Raw genomic sequence first — 18,153 nt, forward strand, 5'->3', positions numbered from 1 at the left:
GACTACCTTTGGGGTCAGAGAGACTGGACTGAACGGCACTGATACTGGATACAATGTACAACGTCTGGTTCCACAGACCTTATGACAGGTTTCAGAGTAGCAGCCGTGTTAGTCTGTATTCGCAAAAAGAAAAAGGAGTACTTGTGGCACCTTAGAGACTAACAAATTTATTAGAGCACAAGCTTTCGTGAGCTACAGCTCACTTCATCAGATGCATAGAATGTCAAGGTTCCTTCCCCACTCTGAACTCTAGGGTACAGGTGTGGGGACCTGTATGAAAGACCCCCTAAGCTTATTCTTACCAGCTTGTCCTTGAACCCTATGCTGCCACCACCAAGCATGTTAAAGAACAGGGAAAGAGCCCAGTCTTCCCCCCAAAATATCTCCCCCACCCCCACACCCCCTTTCCTGGGAAAGGCTTGATAAAAATCCTCACCAATTTGCATAGGTGAACACAGACCCAAACCCTTGGATCTTAAGAACAATGAAAAAGCAATCAGGTTCTTAAAAGAAGAATTTTAATTAAAGAAAAAGTAAAAGAATCACCTCTGTAAAATCAGGATGCATCCGATGAAGTGAGCTGTAGCTCACGAAAACTTATGCTCTAATAAATTTGGTAGTCTCCAAGGTGCCACAAGTACTCCTGTTCTTTTTACAGACCTTATGGTAACTTAACCAACTCTCTGGACATGAAGTTGGTATCACAACTCCATCATGGTATTTCCTATGAATCTGCAAAAATGATCTGGAGGAAAGCCAAGAATGATTTTTAGCAAAACTCCTCCCTGCTCAGGCTATTTCTTAGCCACACTAACAGCAAAGCAATACCTCTCTCCATTCACTCTTGCCTGTAATCCTTACTAATGCATGAAGAACACAGTACAAAACCCGAGCAGGTAGGAACAGGAATAGCCAGACTGGATTAGACCCATGGTCCACCTAGTTTAACCTCCTGTCTCCAACAATGGCCAGCACCAGAAGCATGTGTGCTCGAAGAGGGACTTGAACCCGGGACCCTCCAATTAAGGGTACATCTACACTGCAGCTAGCAGGTGCAATTCCCAGCTCAGTAAGACATAAATGTGTTAGTTCTACTTGAGCTAGCATGCGGAAAATAGCAGCATGGTTGCGGCGGCATGGGTGGCAGGTCAGGCTAGCCCTGTGACTACAACCCCACCAGAGATCCTAGGTACGTTTCAGGTAGCTAACCCAAGTCACCATCCGCACCACTGGGCCACGCTGCTATTTTTACGGCATTCGCTCAAGAGGAGCTAGCATGTGCACATCTTCCCAGGCTGGGATTCACACCTCCCAGCTGCTGTGTACGTGTAAGCCTACGAGTCTGATGCGCTAGTGACCAAGCTATCCAGACACACACCGCTTACACTCCTCTTCTGTTGTATACAGCATGGAAGCCACTTCACGGGTAGAATGTGTCATTTTTCCACCTTGGAGCTGTTTTCCTCTGAAGCAAACGTTTCCTTGCTCACCTTCCACCTGCGACAGGTGTTCACACCATATTAGAATACGGTCCCTTCACAAAATTACAGGTTTGACAGAGCGAGGCCCTTACACCAAGGAATGCCTGCGTGCTGTTTTGGTAGTAGTAACAGATATTGCCATTGCACAAACAGTTCAGCTGAGATAGAGCGTCGCACTGGATTATTTTATTCCAGTCTGTAGAACACGTGTGGGCAGAAATCTCTCATTTCCTAGATGAGTCGGTGTGTGACTTCTAGATCAGACAGTTACTGATCAAAACATATGTTTAAGAGATTACTCGCAATTGTGTAAAACATAAAGGTGGGAGAAACACGTATGGGGTTATTACCTAGTGAGTGACAGGTGGAGCAGAGAAAGACAAACAACTATATAGATCGCAAATACAGAGCAATCACTAGCTCGTGAGGTTTTGGAAGGAGCACAAGCAAAACCCATCTGTCCAAGTGGTTGGTATTTAATGAGCGGGAATTGGGGCATCCCACTGAAGTAGTCTTTGCCTTGCAGTGTCCTCTTGGAGCGATTTTAAGAAAACACATGAACCAACCAGTGATTTTTCCCCACAAGAAGTGAATTTACATTTGAAAGGAAGCTGGTTTTGTGCTTAAGGACTCAAGAGATCTGGGTTCAGTTCCTGGCTCTGCTACAGAACCCCTGTGTGACCCTGGGCAAATCACTTACTCTCTCTTTGCCTCAGCTTCCCATCTAGAACATGGGAAATATAATCTGTCCTTCCTCCTGCCTCTCAGGGTGTATATGTGCAACACCTAGCTCAATGGCGTCCTGATCTCTGTTGAAGACCCTCGGTGCTACCGTAATTCAAGTAGTAACAAACAAAATGACCCCAATTCCTGTCCCCTTGAGGGAATAACTTAAGTGAGAGTAACCATAAAGAAAGACTTCATAAAAATGGGGGTACTTGAAGCTATTTTTGTGGCCATTTACACACTATTACCAAGACACCGAAGTCAAACCCTCGTTCTGCAAAAAAGCAACCTCACAGGATTCTCTGACCTCCGTTGGGTCTCCTAACATCCATGTGACTTTTCTCAGGAATAAGTATGTAGCAGACCCAACCACAGGATCCACTGTACACAAATGGGAGTTGGGCCCATGAGGTCCACAGAATCCAACCCAATGGGGCAAATATTAAACTTCTCATAGCTCCATTTGATTTGTGCAATAAATACATCTCCATTTTTGAATGGGACATTTTAAATAACTTTAGAATAAAATTTTGTCTTACATACGCTTTTCTCAGACTAAGGGGATCTCAGCATCATGAAATTCCTGGTAGTGCAGTGACCATGTGGCTAGGAACAGCACCTATGCCCATAGCATTCATTTGCATGTAAGTTTTAAATATGAAAGCTTTGCCTTGCATCTGATGCATCAGCTTTTGCCTGAATGCCATGTCTTCTGCATCGGCAAAAATTCACACTCTTCTAACCAGAAACTAAAAAGAACAGAAACCAAAAAGAGAGAAATCATTTACTAGCAGGATCAATTTTAATTACAATCTCAATTAATAATTAATTTCCCAGTTGCCCTTCTTATTAACACATCAGTGTTTGATACGTCACCTTCTTCTAATTTCTATGTTACTTCTACTGACAATCCTGAGTTCTAAACAGCATTTTGAATGCTTAGTGAAGTTAATGGATTGCTAATGCAGCTTTAAAAAAAAAAAACTATTAATTTACAAGCATTAGCATGCCCACTGCTCTACAGAGTTCATAAACATTAAAAGATAAACACCAAATAACTAAGTGCTTAAGGGGCTAGTGGCTAGGAGGGAGGGCTGCTGTTCTCAGAGTCCCCAGAGGAAAGCCATGAATTATTGATCTGCTAAAGTTTTACATACACAGTAATGTTGCAACTAGTGTATTACTTCAAAAAGTGAAGCTTCAACAGTTTTCCCATGAGTAGTTAGTTGCTCTGGGATCAGAGTTTAAAGATACTATGAACAAGTATACAACTAGGCCCTTGGATTCAAAGACTCCATTCTTTTCTACATAAGATCACCCTCATTGTGATAGCATCTGAGTGCCTTCCAGTCACTCAGTAAGTTATATGATTAACATCTATCCCATGAGGTTTGTTCCCTCTCTCTCATCCTCCCTATGAAGTCATCTATACTTGCAGAATGTGAAGCCTCAGCAGATGCCCCATTGCACAAACACATGGCAAACACGGAGAGTGGAAATCCTTCAAAAGTGCTCGAAGTCGCCGATGCAAATAAAACCGCAGTAATCAAAATGGGTCGCACAAAACAGAAGCCTTCACACAATTGACTTATTAAAATGCATGGAGTGTCCATCTTGTTGTTGGCTGCTGTTCAGTGATGGCATGTAGGCTTAGCCATGCAGTGTTCGCAAAGTCGTATGAAATCCCAGGATTAAAAATCGTGATTATACATTTTAGGACCATCACGTACGGTAGGAACAGAGTAGTACAAACAGCGCAATATAAACACGATGGGCTGTTTAAAAGGTAATGCAGCGTTAATCTCAATGATTTGGGATGTTCTTTCCTACACGTAGTAGGATAATTGAAAGTCAAATCTCTAACACACTACACTGAAGAATAGAAATGTTACAAGTATATCAAAACAAACGCATATTAGAACCACAAACAGCTTTTTATTAATAAAAAGCATCTCTCATTCCAATTGATCCATCATGCACCTGAATGAAGTAGCAGAGTTCAGTGTTACAGAAGGGGAAGCTAGAAATTGCGCCACGTCAGAGAACATATCTTCCCCTCCAGTAGATTACCGCTTAATGCGGTCACAAATAACTCAGAATATCAACGATTCTTTGCAATTAAGGGTCTGTTCCACCCAAGCCAACTGGAGCTAGGGATGCAGGTCTCCCTGCCCAGCGCTCCACAGCTTTTGGGATGTAGAAGTGTGAGAGAAAAGAAAACACTGCTCTGGATGAATTCCTGGTTGACCAAGGAGTGGCAGTGGCTGGCCCCATAGGGAGCAGTGAGTGGGATTTTCAAAAGAACCAAAGTGATTTAGAAGTAAACGTCTCTTCAACCTTCAGATGTGACGTGTCCTCCTGAGTCACTGAGGCATTTTGGAAAATCCCTCTGAGTGTTTGGATTTCATCAGCTGGAAAAATGAGCCAGCCTGATGCAGGGCTTGGCAGCGAGTGAGGCTCTGGAATATTTCTCAAGGTGCAACTGTGGTGAATCACCTGCTCCTGGAAGCAGACTAGTTTTTTTCTCCCCCATGCCCATTTAACAAAGGTTGGGGAGCAAAATGCCTTACATCAGAAGCTACAGTGTCTCTGCTTGGAACCTCTTTACCACACCTTCAGACACACTACGCAGCTCACTGGACATCTGAGCAGAAGGGATCCTCAAAGGTGGTATCACATACCCTTGAAGATCTGGGCCCAAGTACCTTGGCAACCACTTCTACTAAAACAATGGAGAAGATGCTGAACAGAATACAATTGGTTTCATACAGCCTGCTCCAGGCATGAGGTACCCCACTGGGAAACAACGTAAACCTAGATCACCAGCTTGTTTGAAGATTTAGGTGGTTAAATCAGCCCGTTATCTTGCGTGTTGCTATTTTATTTATGGGATGATAGCGTTGCTGAAACCAATTCTGCAGTGAACACATCTGACACCACTTAGAAAGCTCAGAGTGAGGAGAAGACACACAGACAGAGAGGATGAAGGGACCATCACACTGGTTGTGAGTGTCAATCCTGCTATCTAAAGGGGGAGGGTTAAACCTTCATCAGCAGACACTCTGGGAATCTGGTAACCCTTGCTGGTAACTGTGTCCCATTGTGTTGCTACCTCTCAGCTGGGTTTCCTCCCCAGCCTACCAGTCTTCACACACCAGCTGCCTCCCTGCTGCTCTGAGGGGGAAGCCAAAGTGACATCCACAGAACAGCACCAAGACTTGCAAATTTTCCTGATGGCGAGCCCTTCAGTGCGGGGACGGTCTCTTGCTAACCGTATGTACAGCGCCTAGCACAATGGGGCCCTGCCTTAGCCAACGCTCTGTGGTGCAACCCCAAAAGAAAACGATAAACAACAAGTTGCTCTTCAGGCAACTTCACAGCCCACATTTAGCAGCAGCTGAGAGAGCATCATCCGATTCCCAATGCGGGGCAGGGACATAACACCTACGGCATCCAGTCCTCATACCCCAGCCTGGCTGGAGTCGTTCTTACAATTTTATTAAGGTAACTGTGTGCAGGAAGGACAGCATGCTGCAGCAGCCACAAGCCAAACAGTAGCTGTTTCTGTCGTGCCTTGGGAGAAATATCTTCAGCCAGCTGTAGTAAATTCAGTAATTAAAATTTACACTACATTATCCCCCTGTGCCCTCGTCACTGCCTTCAGCACAAGCCACAATAAAATGCCTCTGTGTTAGGGAATACTTTGGAGAACTGATCTAGTGATTGGGGCTCAGGTCTCCTGAGTCCCAATCTATTGCCACCAACTCATTTTGACTTTCCTTGGGCAAAGCATTTAACTTCTCTGTGCTTCCCTTTGTCCACCTGTGAAGTGCATATAATACTTGCCTAACCCGCGGGGGATGTTGTGCAACACAACACACTCCATGTTTTAGAATCATAGAATCACAGAATATCAGGGTTGGAAGGGACCTCAGGAGGTCATCTAGTCCAACCCCCTCTCAAAGCAGGACCAATGCCCAATTTTTGCCCCAGATCCCTAAATGGCCCCCTCAAGAATTGAGCTCAAAACCCTGAGTTTAGCAGGCCAATCCTCAAACCACTGAGCTATCCCGCCCCCAATTTCAACATAACAGCAGGTACTAAGGAGCTGTGAGGGAATCAATCATTCACTGAGTCCATGGAAAGACTAGTTGTAGGCATGAAAGGTGAAGTATTGTTATGGTAGAAGCTACCAGATGGTGCTGTTACACAGACTTGAAAATTCTTTTGCTTAGCGTGCAAACAAGATTTTAGTCTTTGAAGAAATGCTATATTGTTGTTAGCCTCAATATGCAATAGCATTTTAAGAGAAGCTGTGGAAGATAGCAGAGAGCAAACTCTCTGCCTTTTCACTGTATTTGGAGGCAATTCTTGAGAAAGATGAGCCTCCTGGAAGCCATGCATTGGAGCGTGGGCTGAGATGCCTGCATGCTGTTTGCGACTGCCTCTGTTCCAGGTCTAGTGTATATGTGGAAATAAAGAAAGTTACAGTGTGAATATACCAAGAATCCATGTCACTGGTTTCCAATGGGAAGCCAACCTGGAAGGCCCCAGAATTCTGCTACCATTTGGCAGAGGGGCAATGCTGGTGTGAGCAGTGGGACTCAGGTATCTGAAAAAGGGGCGACAGTATAAAACAAACCAATGTTGCCTGCTGGGGCTACACCTCCTCATTAGGTCCAAGTGAAAGTGAACTCTTCCTGTCTAGAGCTCATAGAACACATTGGACTGTTTTGGTTAGAGTATGAAAGGATTTTTCAGCAAAATTTGAAAGTCAAAGCTGGTGGCATCACCCAGCTTGGCGTTCATAAAAAGCCCTGCAGGTTGTCCCAGCAACCTGAACAGTTCCCAGGGAACCGTGAAGCACACAGCAGCTAACTTGCAGTGGAACACTTTGATTTTGTGGAGGCCTATGTCCACACAGCTGCTCCTCCTTGGGTGGCTCTGGGTCACTGAAGCCCCGACAGAACAAGAGACAATGAACTCTTTCAGATGCGGCCTGGTGCCCATTGGAGCTGCATTCCCACAACTCCCAGCCGCAAAGTCATTGACGTCGTGTGGAAGGAAGAAGAGGAAGAGTGAACGTCTGCCAGCAAAAATTGCAATATTTTCATGTTCTCCAAGACAAAAAGAGGCCATAGACTGCTAGACAAGTATGAATTGTCCTCTTCCTGTCAGGATCACTAGGAGCAGAAGTTTAGACGCTGGCCTGATTAGCTTAACAATCTACCTAAAGAATCTGGCTCCCTGTTTTGTTGCTGTTCCTCTAGAGAAACATCTGTATATCCACAGGTCTGGAGACAGTTCAGGGTATCATTAGATCAAAAGCAAACATCACTGTGGAAGTCTCGGTACACCAGCTAAAATCAACTGGATTGCACCCAAGATTACTAAAGACCGCGGGCGTGGTGGGCAGCAGAAGGTAAGCCTTTGGCAAACCCGAGTTTGGGGTAGGTGCATCTGACGCCTCCATCACACATTCAGTGCACAATCTCTGGTCTTCGGTCTCTGCTCTGGAACTATCGCTGATTGCTCACATGTTAAGAATGTGACAGGTTTTCAAATGAATAGTCACATCCTAAACATCCAACCCCGATAAGTTTTCCAGGACTGACTCAAAGGAAGCAGACTTGTCACACTAGGTATGAGAATAAATGGGATTTGCAACACTGAGTTTGCTGAACTTGCAACTACTGGTGCTTGCTGTATGATCCACCCAAGAACAAAAGGCTAGCCTTATTTCATCATCAGAGCTCCTGGATGGTACTGCCAAGTCTCCAGACTAAAATATCTGAGATAATATATTGCTTAAATCCTAATTCTATTTTATTTTTTGGGGAGTGAGTTGTGGGGAGGGGGGAAGACAATTCTTCATGAGGTCCCACAGTCTACAACAATAAAAAGCAGAGAAATATGGCTAGAAAGAGCCAAAGACAGATGGCCTTATGGTTAGATGCATTGGACTGGGACTCAGAAGATCTGTGTTAAAGCTGTGCCATCAACTTCCTGTGTGATCTTGGGCAAGTCACTTAACCTCTTTGCGGGTAGGTCTGCCCTTTGAGCCGGAGGCATAAATCCCAGCTCAAGCAGACATACCCGCTGTAGCTCTGATCGAGCTAGCGTGCTAAAAGTGGAGCCTAGCTACCAGCCGCACACGCAGCAGGAGGGACTCACTGCCCTGAGTACTGGCACACCCGGGACGCTATGCATGTCCTTGGGGCAGCTAGCCACTCCCGCTGCCTGTGCCAGCATGGCTCACTCTGCTTTTAGGGAGCTAGCTTGATCAGAGCTAGCTTGGGGTGGGCTCCTTGAGCTGCAATTTACACCTACAGCTTGAACCTCACTGGGGCTTTGATCTTGGTGGGGACCCTCTAGGTGCTACTCTCGTCAATAACAATAGGATTCCACAAGTCAAACAGGGGGCTGAACGTGGGAGAGCGTTTTTAGACTGTTACCCAACTCCCAAGGAGAATGCTTTACAGATTAAAAGCTAACGCACTGGCAATGTACATTTGAAGCTAGCCTCTCACACTAATGTTTGTTGATTTGTAGAAAGCAAGTGTTTGCACACTGCTTAGCCCAACAGGGCCCTGATCCCAGCCAGGGATGCTGGGTGCTAGTGTAAAACAAATCGTATCACATCGCTGATACATGGCATAAACAAGTACAACCTAGAAAAAACCCTATAACTCTAGGCCTGCCCTAACATCAACTTCAATGCGTGAAGCCTCAAGATTCTTTCTGCATATTTCAAATCACCTCGTCCCTGTTTGCCAAAGTAATTAAGTGGATTCAAAACCTCTTTTTAAACAAACAGAGGGAAGAAGCCACTCATAGAGCGGTTCCAAGTTGTCGACTGTGAACTGTGTGGCAGCATCAGGGCTGCCAGGGTTTTAAAGACACACCTTTCAGCCCCTGTCAGGCTTCAGCAAGCGTAAAATCAGCCCAGCACCCCCAGCTGGTTTTCCTGTCGCTGTTCCAAATGTTACACAGTGGGCTTATACAGAAACAGTGGGACATTTTCCAAATCATTTAACTAATGCTGAAATCGAATACTCAACTCCGACAGGTTACTGCGAGCAGTAAGATGAAGGGGCTGGGTGTAGCAAGACGAGCTGGCCAAAAGGGTTTGCAGCAACATTTGTATTTATTTTTAAACTCTCCCTGGTGAAAATCTGCCTATTTTTGAGTTTGCAAAATGTCAGAGAAATCGGAACAGTGTTGCAAACACTGGGAAAATCCCTGAGAGTTTCTTGTTGATATTTGTAATGGGGAAAGGGGGAAGCAAGAAGTGGGAGCTTGGCTGCAGGGTTTCCACATGGTTTCTTTGAATTTCAGGCAGACCTGTTGTGTTGCGACTGGTTACACAGTTCTAGGGTACGGGCGCTGTTTCCTCCCATTGGATTAGTCTGCCCTCATGCAATCAGGTGGCTAGCAGTGGGCCATAGCTGACTCCTGTCACAGGGAGTGGCTGAATTTTGAGTTCATTCTCCCAGCCTGTTAGGGGAAAACAAAAAACCTGACAGCAAGGAGTGGCTGCTTCTTAGCAGTGTGTGTGTGGGCAGAGGGAGGAGAGGAGTCACTTAGACACCACCTAATCACCTGAGGCCAGCCAGGAGGAGTGTAACTGCCTCCCTAAAAATCATGCGTGGAGAGTGGTCCATACACCAATGAGGCATTGGAAGAGGTAGGAGGACAGTCTTTCCATGCAAAAAGAAACCAACATATCCTTCAGGGCTGGTGGGAAGGAGAGCTCTCAGGGCCTCTTGTGTAGGCAGAGATTCCGTATGAACCCCAGGCCTGGTGTTTAATTGGTTCTGATAAGCCTCCAAACCCTGATTCTCCAGGGAGGCTCCCCCATCGCTAGATGGATCTGTAGGCTTAGCATGGCGAACCTGACGCTGGATCATAGCACGCTCTTACATTCAGTTTGGCGATGCTAACCAGAGCTGGCCAGGAATTTTCCATTGAAAGGCTTTCCAGGGAAAAAACTCATTTTCCACAAAATCAAGACGCTCCATGGGAAGATTTAGATTTAGCTGAAATTTTTCAATTTTCCACCAGGAAAAGCAAATGGAAATATTTTGTTTTGGGTCGGTTCAACCTGGACATTGTTTTATTGAATCAACCTGAAATGTTTCTAATCAGTTCAACAAAATAATAAATTATATTTCCTTATCGGAGTCGTTATACAGGCCCCAGTATTTCCTATGGGCCAAATGCCCTGGAAGACTGCATCTCCCATAGTGCAATATGGATTTCCCATCTGACCAAGCTACATGACAGGAGATACAATCCAGGAAGCCTGACCCATATGGGAGAATGGGTGCATTAAGCTCCCAAAATACAACTCCTATGAGGTAACAAACCACAATGGCAAAATCCATTAATGTTGAACTGACCCGAAATACTTAGTTTTGAGTCAGTTCAACAAACTAAAAACCAAAACATTTTGCCTTCAGGAATGTCAAAATTGGGGCAAAATTCTGTTCCACAAAAAAAAACATTTCAATTTTTCATTTTGATTTGGGACAAAAACCAAGTGCTGAAAGGTCGGCATTTCCGGTGGGACAGAAATTCCAAATTCCGCTCAGCTGTAATGCTAACACTTGGGTTTACGTGCACTTTATTTCCTTCCCCTTCCAATCAGAGCATACAGGGCACAAGAATCATTGATGCTTTGAGTATACCGTGGGGCCCTGTCAAGAGGCAGCCTAGCAAAGGAACTGTCGCACCAGAACAAGAACCAAAACACCACCATTCTGCCCTCAGCCTCATGCTCACTGCCCTCACTCCTGCTGCCCAAAATTACAGTTTAAGAAGCCACATGCCACTTGGGGGATTACCACATCCCCATGGGCTGCAGAGAAGGGGGAGATTGCAGCAGTTGGAACACGAACACACTATTAGTATGGAGTAGAGGACATGTCCATATTTACTGCTTAGGCCTCATGGCCACCTGCATTGCCACAGCGCTGGGATAGATCCATCTGCTTTTCTGATCAGCCGGTGCTCTCAGTCCTCCCTTGGCCAGTCATGCCATGTAGCAGCAGCCATGGAGCAATGGGAGACTGCTCTCAGCTGGGCCAGCTACCTACATTTCTACTTCCAGAGCACTAACTCTCCAAGATGCCTAAGCTCCATCTACCGAGCTGCTTCCCACTCAACCATTCCAGTCCCTTTACCAGTGGTTCTGCACCACAGCCTGCCCTTCCACTCTGGGAATCACAACCGACAAGGAGATTGGTCTCATCCGTAGCCCTGTTTAAACCTATCAAAAAATTCAGCTCAGTTGGCAGCCTGCCCTTGGGAGAGGTCCAAGACTGGGGTGCAGGTGAGGACCGACTAGGCTGCACTGGCAGCGCCGTGTGTGGAAAGTTACCCGCCATGCCAGCCTACGATACGTGCTTATGGCCTCCTGGCTCAGGCATGGTTAGAGTCTCTTTCACAAGCATCATGGCATCATCTATGCCTGAACTAGAGCCCACAGGGCAGGGAATATGTACTTCTCAGGCACATCATCAGACCCAAACAAAGCAATATACTGAAAAGGAAACAGCCACCATGAACAGAATGCGGTCTGGGGAAAAAGACTGACACTAGAGTGGGTTTTCTTCCAGGAGTGAGATGAAAAGAGCCTCAAAACTCCACATGTTCTGTGGGGAGAGAGTAATACTCTTTTATAGGAGCTCTGTATCAACCAATGGAATTCCCCATGCATAGCTGGGGGTCACCGGTCCATCCAATGGGAATTCAAGGCTCAGGGGGCCGTCCAATCACCGACAGCAGCAAACCCTGATGTTCCTGTCAATTAAAAGCTCATTTGAAATTACTCCTCCTGACCTTGCACCTATTAAAGTCAGTGGGATATTTGCCATGGACGTCATGAGCAGGATGGGGCCCAATGTTTTTCTGTGGTGCCCTCCCAAAAATAGCTACCCCATTGCCACGAGAAACATGCAACACTCACCACAAGCTCACTGAACATGACATCCAGCTCTTCCACCGGGGGCATTGGCAACGCCGGCTCCATGGTCTGTAGGGCGAAGTTGCTGTCATTGCGAAGCCGGTAGGTGATCTCCGGATGGTCGTTGCTTCGGAAGCAGCAGAAGATGAATGAAATCCCCCGTCCACTTCTTTTTCTTGGGGCCATGGCCAAAATCTTCTGTGTCCCTTCCTTCTAGCTACTAAATCCTACAGAAAGAGAGGGGACAGGAAATGCTTGAGTATCCACTTTGTCCAAGTGTGTTGAGCTCTACTGAGAAGAGACTCAGAATCAAAGGCACCCAACATACACAACTTGCAAAGTGACATTTACATGCCGAAGATTTCTGTTCCGGTTTGACATTTACAGTTCCAGCAACCTTGACGACTGTGCTAATTAAAAGATACCTTTGTTCTCTTATGGCCATAATCTTTTTTTTTTCCCAACTGTAGCTAAATCGAGAAGTTACCAGTAGGCAATTGCTGTAGATGAAAGACGGTGGGATACACCACCGTTCTGTTACAGTGCTGAGAGCTACAAGAAGAACTGACCCAAGCCCTCCGATTCCTTCTCTATCTTTTATTGTCTCACTCCAAGACAGGTCAAAAGTCACTCTGATGCCAATTAGCCCCATGCTATACTACACTACTCTTTTTTAGCTCGTGTGGACCTCTTGCAGCATTATTAAAAAATATTTTAGACTTAGTGTGTTGGTACTGCAAACAGTTCTGTCTGGTCTACACGGTCAGCTAAAGTTTTCAGCATTAGAGGACAACCTTTACGATTCCAGGGCAGATCCTCAGCTACTGTGAGCCAGTAACACACCAGGGCAGTCAAGAGAACTTGGCCCATTTTACACCAGCTGAGGATCTAGCTCTGGAAATGTTATTTTTAATTAAGGGAAGCCATTTTTAAAAGTCAAATTTAAGTAATTTTTTTAAAGGAGGTACAAGCCCTAGGTCTGCACAATCCTCCCCTGCATCCAAGCTTAAATTAAAGTGTCCCTTCTCAACATCACAGCCTGAAATCTCATTTCACATTACACACCTCAGGGTTTACACAAATGTGACCATTTGATTTGCTTGCACAGCCATGAAATCTCTTATTGTCACTTGCTACCTGAGAGTTACAAGCTCAATTAATCTGCAGTATGCTGGAATCAAAAAGTGTTTTTTAAAAGGTATCCCACACCTGGCAAGAAAGTTTTGCTCCCCACAACCAAAAGTTTCCCAAAACAAAACATGTCTTCTCAATAGGGAAGGCAAATTCACAGATTTTTAAAAGGCCCCCCAAGTACCATTTTCCCTACTCTACAGATAGGGAAATAGAGCATGGGGAAGTGATTTGCCTAAAGCAGGGGTTCCCAAATTTCATTGCACTGCGACCCCCTTCTGACAACAAAAATTACTACACGACCCCAGGAGGGCGGACGAAAGCCTGAGCCTATCCAAGCCCCGCCACTCTGGGCAGTGGGAAGAGGGTGGGGGCGTGCGCGCAAAGCCGAAGGGCTTCAGCCCCGGGCACGGAGCCTGTTAGCCGAGCCCCGCTGCCCAAGACTGAAGCCCTTGGGCTTTGGCCCCGGGCGGTGGGGCTCAGGCTTCAGCTAAGGCCCCACAAAGTCTAATGCCAACCCTGGCGACTCCGTTAAAATGGGATCATGACCCACTTTGGGGTCCTGACCCACAGTTTGAGAACCGCTGGCCTAAAGCGATGCAATGAATCAGTGGCAGAGCTAGGAAAAGAAACCTATTTCATGATGCTCCCCTCCCATGCAAATCCCATACCTTCACCACAGGACCGGAACTTTAGTTCTCTTCTTCCATTTCAGATTTTCAAACTGAAAGCTATAAATATATAGACGCTATCCTCAGAACACATCTGGTGTTTTCAAAGATCCTAGCTTACATAAAAACATCAATAGATTTAAGTCTGAATGAAAGAACAAGGATGAGACAAGGTAAAGATTTATTTCTATTTTAGTATTTAAAAGACAGACGTGGCCACTCAGACAAGGTATTTTTGAGCTGGCTGCAGCTCTAGAGCTATTGGGATTCATAATTACTATACAACTGCAGTCTTGATGTTTATGTATCGTTTGCAAGACATAGATACAAGCCCAGCAAATTGCAGTTACTATCAAGAAACAGTAAAAAACTTGAAAAGGAGAGAAGAGCCTTAGCTAGCAGGCAAACAGTACAAATGCTGCTGAATATTCATTAATGTGAAGGATAAAAGTCAAAACTCTGCTTCCTGACATGTTCTTCAGCTAGAACACTTCAAAACATGCCTATTGCATCTACAGTACAAAGTCTGGGGTTCAAGGCCTTATCATTCCACTTTATTGTTTACGCAGAATTTGTTAGACATTGGGAAGGGACAATGTCACTTTGAGAACAAGTCATTCAGCTTAACTTTCTGTAAAAGTCCCCAAATTTCCCAAAGTTACACTTTAAACATGAGTGTGAGCAGGACATCCATATAGAGGGTACAACCCTAATTAGGTTCATAGGATTTCAAGGTCAGAAGGGACTATTACACCATCAAGTCTGACCTCCTGTATAACACAGGCCATAGAATTGAGGCCCAATAACTTGTCTTTTTAGCCATACTTTCCAGAAAGCATCTAGTCTTGGATTTGAAGACGTAAAGGGAGGGGGTGGATTCTTCAGCTCCTGTTAGGTTTAATCACCCTTCCGGCTGAGATTAAGTTAATACAATCTAAAAGTACCTGGTCAGATTGTAAACTCCTTGAGTCAGGGATTCTGTCTCTTTGTTCTGTGTTTGTACAGCACCTAGAACAGAGGTGGGCAAACCACAGCCCAGGAGCCATATCTGGCCCTCCAGGACAGTTTAATCCAGCCCTTGAGCTCTCCCTGGGAAGCAGGGCCTGGGGCTTGCCCTGCTCCGGCACTCCAGCCTGCACGACTCCTGGAAGCAGCGACAGCAGAGAGGCTAACAGAGGGAGTTTGCCTGGGGAGAGCCCACTGAGGCTTACATCTTGCCGGCTTCTCTGAGTAGTTACTACAACTCCTGAGGAAGCTCATAGAAGGAAGGTAATATGGATGGGGAGCGTTCAGCTGTTGTGACCTGCAATGGATGTGCCATGTTTGTCTTTCTTCCATAGGACAGAAGCGACTTTGTCTGTACAAAGTGCAAGCTGGTCTCCATATTGGAAGAGAAGGTTCAAGGTCTGGAGAAACAAGTATCGACCCTGAGTTGCATAAGAAAAACTGAAGATTTCCTGGACAGACGACATCAGGATATGCTTCTACAGGCACAATGTTCTGAAGATTCAGAGCAGGCTGTGCAGCGGGGACAGGAGGATGATAAAGAAATTTGGCAGCATGGTGACCTCCAGAAGAAGAAAGGGGAGCGTCCATGTACCAGCAACGCAGATACAGGTAAATAACCGTTTTCATGTTCTCTCCACAGGTACTGATGCGGAGAGTGGACTAGATGATACATCTGAGGGAAGGGAACAGAAGGAGACTCCACTGATTGGAAGGCATAAGATGCACTGTCCTAAGGATGGAGGTTCCACGACCACTGCTCCCAAGAGAAGGAGGCGGGTGGTGGTGGTCGGGGCTCTCTCCTCAGGGGGACTGAGTCATCTATCTGCCGCCCTGACCGGGAAAACCGAGAAGTCTGCTGCTTGCCAGGAGCTAGGATTCATGATGTGACGGAGAGACTGCCGAGACACATCAAGCCCTCCGATCGCTACCCCTTCCTGCTTCTCCACGTGGGCACCAATGATACTGCCAAGAATGACCTTGAGCAGATCACTGCAGACTACATGGCTCTGGGAAGAAGGATAAAGGAGTTTGAGGCGCAAGTGGTGTTCGTCCATCCTCCCCGTGGAATGAAAAGGCCTGGGTAGAGAACGTCAAATCGTGGAAGCCAACGAATGGCTACGCAGGTGGTGTCGGAGAGAAGGCTTTGGATTCTTTGATTATGGGAAGGTGTTCCAAGAAGGAGGAGTGCTAGGCAGAGACGGGCTCCACCTAACGAAGAGAGGGAAGAGCATCTTTGCAAGCAGGCTGGCTAACCTAGTGAGGAGGGCTTTAAACTAGGTTCACCAGGGGAAGGAGACCAAAGCCCTGAGGTAAGTGGGGACGTGGGATATCGGGAGGAAGCACAAGCAGGAGAGCGTCAAAGGAGAGGGCTCCTGCCTCATACTAAGAAAGCAGGACAAACAGCAAGTTTTCTCAAGTGCCTTTACACAAATGCAAGACGCCTGGGAAACAAGCAGGGAGAACTGGAAGTCCTGGCACAGTCAAGGAATTATGATGTGATTGGAATAACAGAGACTTGGTGGGATAACTCACATGACTGGAGTACTGTCATGGATGGATATAAACTGTTCAGGAAGGGCAGGCAGGGCAGAAAAGGTAGGGGAGTTGCATTGTATGTAAGAGCAGTATGACTGCTCAGAGCTCCGGTTTGAAACTGCAGAAAAACCTGAGTGTCTCTGGATTAAGTTTAGAAGCGTGAGCGACAAGGGTGATGTTGTGGTGGGAGTCTGCTACAGACCACCGGACCAGGGGGATGAGATGGACAAGGCTTTCTTCCAGCAACTAATGGAAGTTACTAGATCGCAGGCCCTGGTTCTCAGGGGAGACTTCAATCACCCTGTTATCTGCTGGGAGAGCAATACAGCGGTGCATAGACAATCCAGGAAGTTTTTAGAAAGTGTAGGGGACAATTTCCTGGTGCAAGTGCTGGAGGAACCAATTAGGGGCAGAGCTCTTCTTGACCTGCTGCTCACAAACCGGGAAGAAGTAGTAGGGAAAGCAAAAGTGGATGGGACCCTGGGAGGCAGTGACGGTTGAGTTCAGGATCCTGACACAGGGAAGAAAGGAGAGCAGCAGAATATGGACCCTGGACTTCAGGAAAGCAGACTTCGACTCCCTCAGGGAACTGATGGACAGGATCCCCTGGGAGAATAACATGAGGGGGAAAGGAGTCCAGGAGAGCTGGCTGTATTTTAAAGAATCCTTATTGAAGTTACAGGGACAAACCATCCCGATGTGTAGAAAGAATAGTAAATATGGCAGGCGACCAGCCTGGTTGGCTTAACAGTGAAATCCTTGTTGATCTTAAAACACAAAAAAGAAGCTCACAAGAAGTGGAAGATTGGACAAATGACCAGGGAAGAGTATAAAAATATTGCTCGGGCATGCAGGAGTGAAATCAGGAAGGCCAAATCACATCTGGAGCTGCAGCTAGCAAGAGATGTTAAGAGTAACAAGAAGGGTTTCTTCAGGCATGTTAGCAACAAGAAGAAAGTCAAGGAAAGCGTGGGCCCCTGACTGAATGAGGGAGGCAACCTAGTGACAGAGGATATGGAAAAAGCTGAAGTACTCAATGCTTTTTTTGCCTCGGTCTTCACGAACAAAGTCAGCTCCCAGATTACTGCACTGGGCAGTACAGCCTGGGGAGAAGGTGACCAGCCCTCTGTGGAGAAAGAAGTGGTTCGGGACTATTTAGAAAAGCTGGACGAGCACAAGTCCATGGGGCCGGATGCGCTGCATCCGAGAGTGCTAAAGGAGTTGGCGGATGTGATTGCAGAGCCATTGGCCATTATCTTTGAAGACTCATGGCAATTGGAGGTCCCGGACAACTGGAAAAAGGCTAATGTAGTGCCCATCTTTAAAAAAGGGAAGAAGGAGGATCCTGGGAACTACAGGCCAGTCAGCCTCGCCTCAGTCCCTGGAAAAATCATGGAGCAGATCCTTAAGGAATCAATTCTGAAGCACTTAGAGGAGAGGAAAGTGATCAGGAACAGTCAGCATGGATTCACCAAGGGAAGGTCATGCCTGACTAATCTAATCGCCTTCTATAATGAGATTACTGGTTCTGTGGATGAAGGGAAAGCAGTGGATGTATTGTTTCTTGACTTTAGCAAAGCTTTTGACAGTGTCTCCCACAGTATTCTTGCCAGCAAGTTAAAGTATGGGCTGG

The 18,153-nt window shown here is 46.2% G+C and overlaps 1 protein-coding gene across 3 annotated transcripts in view; it reads right to left on the minus strand.

Annotated features, from left to right (window-relative positions):
* The window catches only part of DAAM1 (dishevelled associated activator of morphogenesis 1), a 185,588-nt gene that overhangs the window by 105,730 nt on the left and 61,705 nt on the right, over positions 1-18,153 (minus strand). For all 3 annotated transcript variants that reach the window (XM_073349967.1, XM_073349968.1, XM_073349966.1), the window contains exon 2: positions 12,178-12,401. In XM_073349967.1, the coding sequence (XP_073206068.1) occupies positions 12,178-12,360 (183 nt within the window). In that variant the 5' untranslated portion in view covers positions 12,361-12,401. The remainder of the gene's footprint in view (positions 1-12,177; positions 12,402-18,153) is intronic.

The sequence above is a fragment of the Lepidochelys kempii genome, chromosome 6, assembly GCF_965140265.1.
Source record: "Lepidochelys kempii isolate rLepKem1 chromosome 6, rLepKem1.hap2, whole genome shotgun sequence".
Classification (NCBI taxonomy): Eukaryota; Metazoa; Chordata; order Testudines; family Cheloniidae; genus Lepidochelys; species Lepidochelys kempii.